General features: G+C 49.8%; 1 protein-coding gene and 1 long non-coding RNA gene across 3 annotated transcripts; both read left to right on the plus strand.

The window, feature by feature from the left end:
• Nucleotides 1-11,834: 11,834 nt before the first annotated feature.
• Nucleotides 11,835-13,076, plus strand: LOC117593714 (basic proline-rich protein-like; the record flags this gene model as incomplete). Its single annotated transcript, XM_034289501.1, has 1 exon — nt 11,835-13,076. A coding segment is annotated over one exon (1,242 nt), but the record flags the coding sequence as incomplete, so codon positions are not given.
• A 567-nt stretch (nt 13,077-13,643) lies between these two features.
• LOC114838820 lies at nt 13,644-15,522 on the plus strand. 2 transcript variants are annotated; one of them, XR_003781637.2, is made up of 5 exons: nt 13,644-13,794; nt 13,942-14,278; nt 14,620-14,667; nt 14,823-15,046; nt 15,382-15,522. It is a non-coding gene; the product is annotated as an uncharacterized LOC114838820 (long non-coding RNA). The 2 variants fall into 2 exon arrangements; XR_003781636.2 differs by lacking the exon at nt 15,382-15,522 and having other exon boundaries at nt 14,823-15,118.
• Nucleotides 15,523-15,832: the final 310 nt, after the last annotated feature.

Below are 15,832 nucleotides of genomic sequence, written 5' to 3' on the forward strand. Positions count from 1 at the left end.
ACTATTAAATTCAACACAAACTACCTCATCTTGTTTAAAAACCCCCGTGACAATCAGCAGATTAGTATTTTAGGCAGACAGATATACCCCGGTCTTTCTCGATTCTTCATGGAGAGTTTTAAAGATGCAACACATCCGCCTTTTGGTTATTTACTTATTGACTTTAAAGCTACAACACCAGAAGACTACCTTCTGAGAACAGGGTTATTTTTCAGGGGATTGGCCTGTCGTGTACGTTCCTAAGAAAGTTTGATCATGTCTAAACGCATTCATAGAAATTTACCACTTTTGAAAATGATATTTAAGGCACCGGCAAGTCAACGAAAAGTTATTTTAGAATCAGCATCCACCGACCTCATTCTATCACTCTGTGAAATAGCGCTTAATCTAAGGCGCGGTAATATACCCTTAACCGAGTCGCAACTCCGAAAAGTAAAGAGACAAAAAGCCAAAATTATATACATGTCTAGAAAGAACACTTCAGTTGCACGGAAAAGAAAAACCATCAACCAATCTGGAGGTTTTCTAATGCCATTACTAAGCATTGCAGTTCCATTCTTAACCAGTCCAATTGCATCGAGACAGGGTTAAACAACATGGAGCATGCTCAGAAAATGTTTCTGGTGCCACAACATCAGTTGGAAAAACTGCGAGAATCCAAAACAACTAGCACCGATGTAAGACAATCTGTTGAGAATGATTTGGACTCATCGATTCGCAATATACTGTTGAAGCCTGACATGGATTTACATGAGAAAGCTAAAAGATACTCTGCCGTTTTACAAAGATTTTTGACTGTTGTGCGCCAGGGTGAGCTTGATACAAACACCCTGACTTTAAGTCTACCCGGGTCTGAGACCGGGTCTGCTGTAGTAAACGTGACTGAGAATAAGCAAACTGTTGACCGAAATGTTGACCTTGTTGATGAAATTTTGGATAATGTGCCTGTGAAGCGTAGAAAGAATGTTGAATATATTCTTAATAGAATGCACAGGTCTAAAGATTTGACTTCATGGAATTCAAATGGTGAATTTGTTTTCAAAGGAGAGATAATCAAGGGCTCGCACCTATTGGATCTTGTTAAAAGTGTGACAGCTACCAATAAAATTGCTGACGATAGAAGACCGTTGGGGTGGGGTGTGTTTTTAGAGGCCATGGCATGTCTCAACATGCCTTTTACAACTATTCCAAATGCGCATGTAAGACATAAAATCAATTTGTATAAACAAAAGTCTGGTGACACAATGGATGATTTAGCCACACCACCAGCAACTGGTTTTCAAACAACCAAAGCTTTCTTTGAACCTCATACCACGGACCCCGCAAAATGGCTTCCATTTTAATGTTTTTATTTTATTTGTGATACATTGTATGTTTGTTTTATCTTGAATAAATGTTGTATGAAAAATAATATGTAAACATTGATGTGGTTTTACAAATGTTTTTATTTTTTAATAATAAATTTGACATACACGTGATTGGTTTTTCTATTTCTTCAACAACCATGGCACAAATTAAACATTTCACAAGATTGAGCATGTTGTATGCAATTAAACATTTGCTTATCACGCTTACTCTGGTACATCTTAGCTACAAACTTTGAGACTAGGGCATCATTTTCTTGTAAATCATCAGCATAAAAAGACATAAAATCTTTATAACTCAGACCTTTTGTCATTAGAAAGAGAAAGAACAAACAATGCTGTCCACACGTGGTTGAAACCAGGTCCTGTACTTGTTTTGAACTGTATTCCACATTCTCACAGGTTTTCAGAAAGGCCTTGATTGACTTGGGAAAATATGTAAAATCCGGGGGGTTTCCAAAACTGTCATAAAACCTTCCAATGCCATCATCCGTTATGTAAATAGCCAGCCAGTGCTCCCCAGGTTGATTGCTTGGGTGTGTATTAACAATCATCATTGATGCAACATCTCGGACAGGCACCCTAGGTAGTTGGTCACTTGCCAGTACACCATAGAAATGGGTCCTAGATGAAAATTGGTTCACCACACTGGTCAACACTGCGGTATTCATTTCCACACAGTTCTCCTAATAGTAGTCAACCATGACTTGTCGCCGGTTTGACACTTCGATAATGGAGTCAAAGAATAAACAACTAAATTAATTGTGTGGGGTAGTGGTTGTCTGAACCTCATCTCAAGTCGTACATTCCCTGACTTGATCAAGGATATGTGCTGACCACATTCCTCATCTGGTGCGCAGTTGAATGCATAAAGGGCATAGCCGTGTTAGAAGTCCTACCTGTCAATAGCCAAGGCTTGGTCCTTTAGGTGTTTTCCTGAAGCTAAGGCCAATTGGTAAAATTCACGCACTGCTGACCCTGTTGTGTAATTTGGTTGGAATGGTTTGCTAGGAAATTGCTGACCATCCACATACATAGCCATAAACTCCAAATTATAATGTTTGAAATTAAATGGATTCTTTGTGTAACTTCCGGTAAAACTGTCATTGTCCACCAATCCGATTACAATACATTTTGGCAGAGGTCCTAAAAATAGGTTTTCCTGGTTACAAACACGACCCCCAGCCGGTAAACTAAATGTCTTCATACACACTCTTTCAATTGGGTACTTGGCATTGGTTGAGAGTAGCGCTTGAGCGTGTCCAAGTTTCACGGCTGGCGAAACAGACACTTTCTTGACAAATAGTGATGCGGATAGTATATGCAAACGATAACGCACATCCCCGACCCCCATAAGGCAGAACTCATCTTTACCGCGCACCATCCTAACCTTTATGTCAACGCCGTTTAACATAAGTTTCTCTTGAAAGAAGATATCGCTATGAACAGGGCCGATCATTTCAAATGTTGTGCTATCCACCGAATAGGCTGCCCTTTTCGTAAGTCCATCGTTCTCGCCTGCAGGGTCCGTAACATCCATGTGACCTGCGGCATCCTTGTAAAACAACCCAGCTGAAAACTGTGTCTTTAATGTATCACATCCATAATTCAGAATGCTCTCTATAACGGCTCTGTAGGGGTATGTGTTGCTACTCTGGCTAATTAAACGATCACCCAAGGAGACATCCACTTGTGAAAATAGGGTGGCTATCGGATAGTTGATAACCCCAACACGGGCTCCGGCATCAATATTGGTTCCGTCCGGTTTAGTGACTTTTACACGTAGGTACAGCAAAGTATTGTTTAGATCAACGTAGTCTTCGCCATTCCCGGCAATAAAGAACTCCAGAGGGGCTGCGTCAGATATTGCTGATAGGGTCGGTATTTCAGCGTATGTATTTTTCTCGATAGATGTCTGTGTGAATGGAACTGTGAATAAATCCAACTCTGTCTTCATACATTCGCCAGACATACGGTGTAGGAGTGCCATCTCTCTAAAATATATTCTTAATCAGATTTGTCGTGTTCCCTTTGATTGTCCTCCGGGGTGTATGTCCTCTTAACCTTGGCTCTTGTTTTTGTCTCATTCTTGCGTTTTTTACTCTTGGGTAGGCTCTGCCTACCAGGTGGTCTCTTTCTAACACCTCGGGACATAACCATTAATCCAGAACCATCCTGCTGTTTTGTTTGTCGTGACATAACACTGTTGACAACATCGCCGACTATATTCCTAGCCGCACTCTTCAGATGTGGTTTTGCTATGGTGAAACCGCGCTTCAACAAAGGTATTGCCATCCGGAAAAGCCCTCGGAAAAGGCCCCCTAGACCGGCCCCATACATTGCTGAGCTACCATGATACCCTGGTAAACCGTTACCGGCCTGTGTTGTGTAGTATTCAACATACCTTTGAGGATCATCATAGAGCTTCTGCGGCTGCATCTTAAACTCTAAAAGATTGTTTGACGGGTCTGAAGTGTAATTTTGCAATCACCTTCCCCACTACAAATGAAACCAGCTGGTTTTGATCAGATTTTACTTCAATACAGATCTCATCAAATTGTCTCTTACTAAGAGGTACGTAGTGTGGCTTGTTGTACGTCACTGTGACAACTTCATTCTTTCTCCCTGTAATATGTACAGTTCGCAGCAGTGGGACATGACTGTCACCAACACATTGATAATCAATTATATCTGTGTAGATGTATAGGGTGTTAAACCCCGCCAGAATATCTGTGGGGTATGTTCCGTACCATGTGGCAGACCACCGCTCGCCTGGTTTTAACCCCAATATCTGTTCCAGTTTTGCACTAAATTTCAAACTAAACTGGGGCTCACCTTTTAGAAACACTCTATTTTTAAATTCATCGTACCCCACCGATAAACCATGTGTTTTTATATGACTGTTGAGCTCTATCACTAGTTTTAATATGCTGCTGTAATAACCGGTGTCGAGTGCATATTTCCAAGTTTTGTCGTTTTTCAAGTCAAGTAGTTCAAATGCGTTTTCGCCCCGTGTAAAAGTATTCCACGTATGCGGGTATTGGAACTCTATCAAAGATACTTCCCAATCGCCTTTCAAATCTATACCTTTGGCAAATTTAGTGGTATAGCACGAACTTGTGTTGCTTGGATAGACATGTCTCGATGAGTTACTGGGCAGCGTTATGTAGAAGCCACCGTCACCCATGCTGATCGCAGTCAATGTAAATGACGTGATCCTGTAAATCCTGGAGTTTTATCCAGTTTCTAGGTCAACCACTTGTTCCGATGGTATCCAGCTGTTGAATTTCTCAGGCCAACCTAGCCACTTCACAAGACACATTTTCCTCCCTTTCTGTACTTTCTCATTCAAAACTGCTTCCACTTTAAAAGATTTATCCTTGGCCACGATTATTTTCAGCAATTCCTGTTCATAAAAGGTCCCAACTATCACATCACCATCGTAATCTTTTATTCTATATACAGGAGGTACCCGAGGAATGCATTCTGTTATTGTAAAATATTCATCTGTGTACCCTTTTTCATAGCCTTTTGTAAACGCACCTCTCAGCTTTGAGAGTCTCACTGTATCCCCAACCTGGAACTTGTAGCTTTGATTACCATTTCTCGTTAATGTTGTGCCATACAGGTTCTTGAGAACTAATCTAACATTTTCTTCACAAACGTCAGCAGGCTTCATCTTAATAGACCGATGGTAGCTATGGTTGTACCCACGAACTAAATCTTGAATAACCTCAACATAGCGGTGGGTGTTGGCTGCTGTCAGATACCTCCACATTCGTGATTTAATTGTTTTATTAAACCTCTCAACGATACTCGCTTTGACATCATTTCCTGTAGCAAAATGTTTTATGTTGTACTTCTTCATCAACATTTCAAAATGTGAATTAAAAAACTCCTTCCCCTTGTCCGTTTGGACTTTTTGTGGTGTTCTTCCTTCTTTTAATATGTCTTCAAATGCTCGCTTTACCTCTATAGCGCTTTTATTTCTCAGCACGCGAATCCATGCGTATTTGCTTAATACATCTATGCATGTTAACATAAATTTCATGTTATTGTTTTCCACGCTGTAAGCACTCATGTCAACCAAATCCAGCTGAAATTGTGAATTTATATCATGAACAATAACTCTATTTCTTTTAAAATGTATAGCTACAGGCCTGTGTAGCGTGTATGCATCCTGGGCGAGCAGCCAGTCATCGGCCTCACCATTTTTGAGGTTCTCCCCGGTTTTTTCCAAGTATGCTCTTTTCAAACCCTCTCTACCCACATAAGCACCAGGGTTTGCCGGGTCATAGTAAATACTTTTCATAACCTGTTCAGACATCGTAGAGTGTTCGAGCAATAATGAGAATTAATACATGTTTAACAATGTTTTATTTGAGTTTTTGAAATTACACAACCAATATATTCAGAAAAGTTACACAAACATTCAGATTTCTCATAGTCTTTGTTTATATACATGTTAACATGAGAACTGAAGCTACCCTGGCCTTAGACAACAGACTCTTTGCTTTCATCATACCATGACCCCGCTGCGTCGCATACAACATCCTCATTAAATTTGTCCATGTACTCATCCCTGTTCTCACTCAGTCTCTGTGTGATGTTCGGCTCCAACTTGAGCTCGTGCAGAAAGTTCTCAGCGGCCTCGTGAACATCAGTCATTGGTGTGTGAAAACCAGATGCGTTCAAAGCCTTGACCAACACATGTTTCAGTCGCGGTGTTAAAACTGTCGCCACAATGTCATCATAATGGGCCTCAAAAAAATATTCAGGCGGTTCGAGACATGAATGTCTTGTCTGGCTCGGGTGGTCCACTTCGCATCCGATGCATGCTTTGTGTAGAATAGCCCCAACAACGTTTTCCAGAATCATACCCATTGTTGCTTTGATGATCTTTAAAATTTTTGGTGCAAGTTGTTTGTCCATTTTGTGATAACTCTTGTTAGCATTTGAAAGGTATGACAGGTTAAGAGGACCTAGTTGATCACCAACCCTGTCAATCCAATGGTAGTTTCTTGTTGGGTATGCCGGTGGAATCGAGCTGTCTGGGTCAGGGGTTCCGTAGAAGGCTTCAGCGTTGTCATCCCAGGCGTCACACAGCCAGTCCTCAGCCTTGGGTTCTTCAATCACCGCTTGGTTGTAATCTTGAGACATGTTTCGTAAAATCTTCCGACTGCTTGAATGTCACCGGCGGTCTGTCGGTTTTTATGCTGTGCTGATGAAGGTGTTGGCTTAAGGCGGGGCTTCGGGGGTCTTAGGTCGGTCGATCAGTCCGCAGTCACAAACTAACCCGCTGATATTTTACGGAAATAACTCCAATCTGACAGTCATACTCTTTCAGCCCCTCGACAACTTTAAACAGTACATCTACTGTATTATGTGGGCCTTGTTTTGGCCCCAAATAAAACACTTTTCGAAAGGTGGCCCATAAACTGGCATTAAAAACCATTTGATCAGTCACACCAGCCTTAAACACTTGGCCTTCGGGTAATTCATAAAATGCAACCTCTGGTTCCTCTGGGTTGAAGATGTATCCCCCGATCCGACCATCGTCCAATTTCCACTCCTGTGCCACCATATCCGGGTGTAATTGATGGATTCGGGTTAAACTCTGCATCGGTTTCTTCGGGGCTGGCATGTTGATTGCATCTCTGCGGTCCATTAGCAATTTCTTACCAAATCGCTGAGCTGCGTTTAAGCTGTTAGCTTTCACCGGTGTTTCACCCAAAACATTGATAGCAGCACAATCCTCCATGTTTTGTAATGTGTAGGTAAGTTCGCTCAGGCAATACTGAATGACCAACCCCGATGTCAGCGTGGTTTAAATACACATACCACACCAGTCAACCCATATAACATGAAAGGTTAGCAAACACCATTTGTATGCCAGCTGTTGCAACACTTGTCAGAAGATAAAACACCAGGGTTTTATATTTGACGAACACCATTTGCTGTACACCAAACAACTTACCGCTGACACAACACTTATTTACTGCCTGGGAATTTAACATTCCGGAACCCTAAGCCCCATTTGTTAATCATCAAACATAGCCCACCTGTTATAACAGTAGTCTGGTTTGCTAATCAGACGTTGTAAAACATCAAACACTGACACATCAATGTAATCATAAATCACAAAGTCACCGGACATGCATACGTCACTCCTGAAGTCCCACCGTAACATACGTCATACCGGAAGTCCCACCCTAACATACGTCATACCGGAAGTCCCACCCTAACATACGTCATACAGGAAGTCCCACCCTAACATACGTCATACCGGAAGTCCCACCCTACAAACCGGATGTCCCGCCCACCTGTCACATCAATATGGAAGTCCCGCCCCCTAGGGCCATAAATCACCATTCTGACACAATATACCCTACACTAACTACTGATAGCTGACAGACCCTCTGATAACTCCCCTAATATTGGTCGTCAATCTCTTAGATTATTGAATCTTTACTGATGCTAGATGAGTGATCTATAGCCGGTTTTAAAACAGCTTTGTTAGCTGTCTATAGTGTAGCTCTCCAGCACAGCACTAATCAACTAGCTAGCGAACTTCAGTAAATTAAACTAGCTCAATTAGTAAATTAGCAATCTTCAATAACGCATACAAAATAGTTGTAAGATATTTGGTCTTGATCTGCCATCAACCTTGTTTGAAACAGGAACTAGCTCACTATATCAATGAGAGAGCGGGCAATGTATGCTTTACCTGCTTATGCACAACATTGTGAGAAATTAGGTTGCTAACTAGCTCAATCAAACTCACCTTACTATGCGATATAATGCTTCGCTTCAGGAAAACTCACGCAAGCAGCTTGGAAAGAAGTTGACGTGCACAGGTTAAATATGTATTTTGTTGTTGAGTTCCCAGAGGAAAACAACTTCACAGCTGTTGTCCCCCAGACCTGGTGCACAGGCAAAACCTGCTACTGGCCTCCCTACCGAAACACAGATAGAATTAGAAAGGCATCAATAAATCAGGAGACACCTGACATGTGTACCTGGACTAACCATCCCATCATCCTAAAGAAAAGAAAAGGTGAATACAGCTATACAATCACATTATAAAAACATACTATTCTTACAATGTACAAGTTATTTATTGGTTTTAGATAACTATACAAAAGCCCATGCCTTTTACATTCGGGCAAAAAAAGGTGAAAGCCTGGACACTGAGCCGGAGGATGGGGATAAGAAGCGACAGAGAAAGTAGGCGTTCATTGAATACAAATATCTTCCTGATGCTGCTCCTTTTACCCTTTTATCAAAGTACTTTTACTGATTACATATGCCCTTCATATTTATTATATTCAAATGATTCGGTTAGATAGAATAGGCAAACACAAACTAGATGATTTTGTTTTTTGTTTGTGTAATGAGAGTGGGGGAGAGAGAGCAGGAGAGAGGGAGAGGGGGGTGAGAGAGGGAGAGAGGGAGGGAGAGAGAGGGGGTGAGAGAGGGAGAGTGGGGGTGAGAGAGGGAGAGGGTGGGAGAGAGAAAGAGAGAGAGAGGGGGGTGAGAGAGGGAGAGTGGGGGTGAGAGAGGGAGAGGGTGGGAGAGAGAAAGGGAGAGAGAGGGGGAGAGAGTGTGGGAAGAGAGAGATCCGTTGTTCATGCTTATGGGTTTTTCTAATAAATACACACATATATATATATATATATATATACACACACACATATTAGAAAAACCCATATATATGTGTGTAGGATGAAATCATTAAAAATGCAGAAGCATGTACAATTGTCACGTCCTGGCTGTGCCCCTAGCCATCTCTGCGCTGGGCTCGGGGCATAGCCAGGACAGGACAGGAGGTGGCCTTTAGCCACCTCTACTCCTTTTTTTGGTTTCCCCAATTGGAGGCAGGTGTTAGTCATTGCCTCCAATTGGGGACCCTATTTAAGTTTAGTTTGTAGGCCCCAAGGCGTGGTTCATTTTGGTTTTGTTTATCCTGTGTAAGGAATACCCACGTCACTGGTTGCTGCTTTTTGTTTTGTTGGAGTCCTGCATTCTTTATTTTGTATTAAATGGATTACCTTACCTACCTCTACTCTGCGCCTGTGTCCTCTTCATCCCACGACCAGGACAGAATGAACCACCACAAAGGGACACGGCAGAAATGGACGGTAGGGGAACTCCTCGGTTGGCCTGACAGCGACACTGAGGAGGAGGAGGAGAACCCCTACCGTCCCCTGCTGCACACCGGGCCAACACAGCGTCCACCCACAAGGAGACGTCGAAAGAGGCGACGGAAGCAAACCTCCGTGTGTCCGCCCCAAGAATTTCTTGGGGGGGTGCCGTGGAGGCAAGCGGAGTGGCAGGACGCGGCCGTGCCACCCGTGCTCACGTGTGGGGTAGTCCAGGTGCCCCAGCCCTGCCCGGTGCCAGCTCCTAGGCGTCGGGCAACAACGCCGGTGGGGCCTATGTGGGGCTATTGGGACCCGCCGTACCGGTTCTCGCAGCCAGCGCCCCCTGCTGCCCGGGAGCCGCAGCCAGCGCCGCCAGCGCCCCACACTGCCCGGGAGCCGCAGCCAGCGCCCCCCGCTGCCCGGGAGCAGCAGCCTGCGCCCCCCGCTGCCCGGAAGCCGCAGCCTGCGCCCCCCGCTGCCTGGGAGCAGCAGCCAGCGCCCCCTGCTGCCCGGGAGCCGCAGCCAGCGCTCCCCGCTCCCTGGGAGCCGCAGCCAGCGCCGCCAGCACCCCCTGCTGCTTGGGAGCCGCAGCCAGCGCCCCCCGCTGCTTGGGAGCTGCAGCCAGCGTCCCCCGCTGCCTGGGAGCCGCAGCCAGCGCCGCCAGCGCCCCCTGCTGCCCGGGAGCCGCAGCCAGCGTCCCCCGCTGCCTGGGAGCCGCAGCCAGCGCTCCCCGCTGCCTGGGAGCCGCAGCCAGCACCCACTGCTGCTTGGGAGCCGCAGCCAGCGCCCCCCGCTGCTTGGGAGCAGCAGCCTGCGCCCCCCGCTGCCCGGAAGCCGCAGCCTGCGCCCCCTGCTGCCCGGGAGCCGCAGCCAGCGCTCCCCGCTCCCTGGGAGCCGCAGCCAGCGCCGCCAGCACCCCCTGCTGCTTGGGAGCCGCAGCCAGCGCCCCCCGCTGCTTGGGAGCCGCAGCCAGCGTCCCCCGCTGCCTGGGAGCCGCAGCCAGCGCTCCCCGCTGCCTGGGAGCCGCAGCCAGCACCCACTGCTGCTTGGGAGCCGCAGCCAGCGCCCCCCGCTGCTTGGGAGCCGCAGCCAGCATCCCCCGCTGCTTGGGAGCCGCAGCCAGCGCCCCCCGCTGCTTGGGAGCCGCAGCCAGCGCTCCCCGCTCCCTGGGAGCCGCAGCCAGCGCTCCCCGCTCCCTGGGAGCCGCAGCCAGCTCCCGCTGCCCAGTGGCCTCAGCCGCCAGCTCCTCCCGCTGCCCAGTGGCCGCAGCCGCCAGCTCCTCCCGCTGCCCAGTGGCCGCAGCCGCCAGCTCCTCCCGCTGCCCAGTGGCCTCAGCCGCCAGCTCCACCCGCTGCCCAGTGGCCTCAGCCGCCAGCTCCACCCGCTGCCCAGTGGCCTCAGCCGCCAGCTCCTCCCGCTGCCAAGTGGCCTCAGCCGCCAGCTCCACCCGCTGCCAAGTGGCCTCAGCCGCCAGCTCCACCCGCTGCCCAGTGGCCTCAGCCGCCAGCTCCACCCGCTGCCCAGTGGCCTCAGCCGCCAGCTCCTCCCGCTGCCCTGTTTTCGCCGCCGCCAGGACCCGCCGTGGACTGGCCGCCGCCCGGGCCCGCGGATGACTGGCCGCCGCCGCCCGGGCCCGCGGATGACTGGCCGCCGCCGCCCGGGCCCGCGGATGACTGGCCGCCGCCGCCCGGGCCCGCGGATGACTGGCCGCCGCCGCCCGGGCCCGCGGATGACTGGCCGCCGCCGGCCGGGGCCGCGGATGACTGGCCGCCGCCGCCCGGGCCCGCGGATGACTGGCCGCCGCCGCCCGAGCCCGCGGATGACTGGCCGCCGCCGCCCGAGCCAGCGGATGACTGGCCGCCGCCGCCCGAGCCAGCGGTTGACTGGCCGCCCGAGGCCGCGGATGACTGGCCGCCGCCGCCCGAGGCCGCGGATGACTGGCCGCCTTGTCCCGCAGCGCCTTCACCTGCCCAGGAGCCCCCGCATCGTCCTACGGCGCCCTCGCCTGTCCCGGCCTCAGCGGCGCCCTCGCCTGTCCCTGCCTCAGCGGCGCCCTCGCCTGTCCCTGCCTCAGCGGCGCCCTCGCCTGTCCCGGCCTCAGCGGCGCCCTCGCCTGTCCCGGCCTCAGCGGCGCCCTCGCCTGTCCCGGCCTCAGCGGCGCCCTCGCCTGCCCCGGCTCTCCCTGACCCTCCGCCGGCTCTCCCTGACCCTGCCGGCTTCCCCGTCTCCGGCTCCTTCGCCGGCTCTCCCACAGGGTTCTGACCCTCCGCCGGCTCCCCCGGCTCCTGCTCCTCCACCGGCTCCTATTCCCCCGCTGGCTCCCCCGTCTCCTGCTCCTCCGCCGGCTCCTGCTCCCCCGCCGGCCGTCAACCCTCCGCCGGCTCCCCCGGCTCCTGCTCCTCCGCCGGCTGCCGACCTGCCGCCGGCTCCTATTCCTCCGCCGGCTCCCCTGTCTCCTATTCCTCCGCCGGCTCCCCCGGCTCCTACTCCTCCGCCGGCTCTTCCGCCGGCTCCGGACCCCCCGCCGGCTCCCCCGGCTCCTGCTCCTCCGCCGGCTGCCGACCTGCCGCCGTCTCCTATTCCTCCGCCGGCTCCCCCGTCTCCTATTCCTCTGCCGGCTCCTATTCCTCCGCCGGCTCCCCCAGCTCCTGCTCCTCCGCCGGCTGCCGACCTGCCGCCGTCTCCTATTCCTCCGCCGGCTCCCCCGTCTCCTATTCCTCTGCCGGCTCCTATTCCTCCGCCGGCTCCCCCGGCTCCTACTCCTCCGCCGGCTCTCCCGCCGGCTCCGGACCCTCCGCCGGCTCCCCCGGCTCCTGCTCCTCCACCGGCTCCTATTCCCCCGCCGGCTCCCCCGTCTCCTATTCCTCTGCCTGCTCCTATTCCTCCGCCAGCTCCCCTGGCTCCTACTCCTCCGCCGGCTCTTCCGCCGGCTCCGGACCCACCGCCAGCTCCGGACCCTCCGCCGGCTCCTGCTCCTCCACCGGCTCCTGCTCCTCCGCCGGCTCCTACTCCTCCACCGGCTCCTGCTCCTCCGCCGGCTCCTACTCCTCCGCCGGCTCTTCCGCCGGCTCCTGACCCTCCACCGGTTTCCCCGTCTCCTACTCCTCCGCCGGCTCTTCCGCAGGCTCCTGACCCTCCGCCGGCTCCCCCGGCTCCTACTCCTCCGCCGGCTCTTCCGCCGGCTCCGGACCCTCCGCCGGCTCCCCCGGCTCCTACTCCTCCGCCGGCTCTTCCGCCGGCTCCGGACCCTCCGCCGGCTCCGGACCCTCCGCCGGCTCCCCCGGCTCCTGCTCCTCCGCCAGCTCCTATTCCCCCGCCGGCTCCCCCGTCTCCTACTCCTCCGCCGGCTCTCCCGCCGGCTCCGGACCCTCCGCCGCCTCCCCCGGCTCCTGCTCCTCCGCCGGCTCCTATTCCCCCGCCGGCTCCCCCGTCTCCTGCTCCTCCGCCGGCTCTTCCGCCGGCTCCTGACCCTCCGCCGGTTTCCCCGTCTCCTATTCCTTCACCGGCTCCCCCGGCTCCTGCTCCTCCGCCGGCTGTCGACCCTCCGCCGGTTCCCCCGGCTCCTGCTCCTCCGCCGGCTGTCGACCCGCCGCCGGCTCTCCTGCCGGCTCCTGTCCCTCCGCCGGCTCTCCCGTCTCCTGACCCTCTGCCTCCCTGGCCTGTCCCTGCGGCTCCGCCTCCCCGGCCTGTGCCGGCGGCTCCGGGCGCTGAGCCTCCGCCGGTCCGGGTGTGGTCGTCCCGGTCTTGCGGTCGGGAGCCCGCGCCTTTGGGGGGGGGTACTGTCACGTCCTGGCTGTGCCCCTAGCCATCTCTGCGCTGGGCTCGGGGCATAGCCAGGACAGGACAGGAGGTGGCCTTTAGCCACCTCTACTCCTTTTTTTGGTTTCCCCAATTGGAGGCAGGTGTTAGTCATTGCCTCCAATTGGGGACCCTATTTAAGTTTAGTTTGTAGGCCCCAAGGCGTGGTTCATTTTGGTTTTGTTTATCCTGTGTAAGGAATACCCACGTCACTGGTTGCTGCTTTTTGTTTTGTTGGAGTCCTGCATTCTTTATTTTGTATTAAATGGATTACCTTACCTACCTCTACTCTGCGCCTGTGTCCTCTTCATCCCACGACCGTGACAACAATGTTGAATTTTTTTTTTGTATATGACTGTTCTACTATTTCTATATGTAACAAAGTGTGTAATCAGCCATTTACTGTAATTATTTAACAGAATCAAAACAACTTCCTTCTGCCCAACCCCTGGGCTTGAACTTTAAAAAAGCCACTGACCAATCTGAAGGTAACTGCCAGATATCCACTGCCAGATAACAACTCAAAATTACCCTGCTTAAAAAAACACAATCTGAACTCACACCCACAAGAATGCCTGGTCATCTGTCACTACAAATGGAAAGAAAATCTAAACCTTTTTCTTTCATTGAAACAGATTCAGTCCAGTTCCATGCCCCTCCAACCCCCATGACCACTTCTGGTCACCAATCTGGAGGTAACTGTGTTGTCTTGTGTATCCAGCATTCAGCATCAAAGATATATAAATAAGAAATCTAATGCATGTCTCTCTATAATAATATACAATGACAAGGAGGATATAGGTTTCTTCACAGACCCGACATCTCAGGGCAAGTACAGTGCAAATTCAAGTCAAAATGGCAATGGTTTCCTCCTCCAACACATAGTAAACCCTTTTTCTTTCATTAAAACAGATTCAGTCCAGTTCCATGCCCCTCCAACCCCCATGACCACTTCAGGTCACCAATCTGGAGGTAACTGTGTTGTCTTGTGTATCCAGCATTCAGCATCAAAGATATATAAATATGTAATCTAATGCATGTCTCTCTATAATAATATACAATGACAAGGAGGATATAGGTTCCCCACAGACAGTGCTAAATGCTAGTCAAAGTTGCTCTCTTCAGTATAATAATAATTTTTATAAAGGACCAAATAGGCCAAATGGTACAAATTCAGTCGTACTGCCAGACTATTAATGCACTAAAATGCCTGGATCAAGACTGTAACGTAATTCTTGCAATCATCTTTACTTGTCCTCGCACCAAAAATCACTGTATTCTTATAGAAATATGATGTTTGTTATGATTTTAAGCAGGCTATGGATGCTCATCATTGGGGCCTGCTTTTCAGCATCCTGAAAGTAAATACAGATTCATCATTACATCATTAACAGAATCATTGGTGTCCAAAGTTGATATGAATTGTATTAAGATGCAGCTTCATTGGAAATGTCAAACATTATCATCAGAGGTCATGTATCACAGCATAAAGTGTTTATCTTTGTTGTATTTTTAGACTTCTACAGATTAATACTGCAGCATCTGAGGGAGTTGGCCGAAGAACTGAGGGATGTGAAACAGCAGGTTTCTTTAAACACAGCCATATTACAGAGCCTGACAGCTGGAACCAACGTGGACATGTCCATCCCACCAGACGTCATCCTTCCTCTGGAGGATAGAAGCATGCTGGAGGACGTTGAGAGAGGGCTTGGACAAAATCTGGAATTAACAGAGAAATTGGTAATTTAAAAAAATCTGTTTTATTTTAGATACCCTTATACCTAATGCAGTGTGTGAAATCTGCATATCCCTCTCTTTGAAGAGGCCCTTTGAAGAGCTTGAAGACAAGATGGGGAGACAGGCAATAACTTTATCATTGGCTTATCATAAAATCATGGAGATAGCAATTGGTTAAGTGTGATTTAGTTTCAGCAAACTAATCAGCAGACTACTTTCAATTGTAACAAAAACATCAGATTCTTAGTTTAACATACTTTAGTTAACCTGGCATGCTGCCAACAAAAAGTTGCACTTTCCTGTACAAATTACAGAACTGACAATTTTTTATTCTACAGGTTGCTTACTTAGCCTCAAGAGGAGGCAGGAACCTAAAGGACTCCGTAAAAAGAATATTTTAGAGCCTTTTTACTAACAACCTCGCCATCGGGATGAACTGGACAGGGTCGGGACAGAAGGTGTCCTTCAACAACCTCCATCCACAGTAAGTTAAAGTCCAAACTGATCTCTCTCTGTGAAATCAATCATATGAATTGGGGGACAGCAGCCCCCTGCTACTTGCAGCCTCAGACTAGATAGCTTAAGAGGACGCATGTATCTGGAAATGTAGGAGTTATACATTTGATAAACAACTTTAAAAGTAGGACTAAACTTTAAAGTAGGACTAAATTGAACAAATTCTCAGCATTAAATTGTACTCTAAGCCGCTTGACACTACGGTCCAAGGGCTAACGTCTATAATCTTCTAAGGAAGAACCCTGCAATAAGGGAGACAACCAAAGAGGCTCT

The sequence above is a fragment of the Esox lucius genome, chromosome 3 (assembly GCF_011004845.1).
Source record: "Esox lucius isolate fEsoLuc1 chromosome 3, fEsoLuc1.pri, whole genome shotgun sequence".
In the NCBI taxonomy this organism is placed as follows: domain Eukaryota; kingdom Metazoa; phylum Chordata; class Actinopteri; order Esociformes; family Esocidae; genus Esox; species Esox lucius.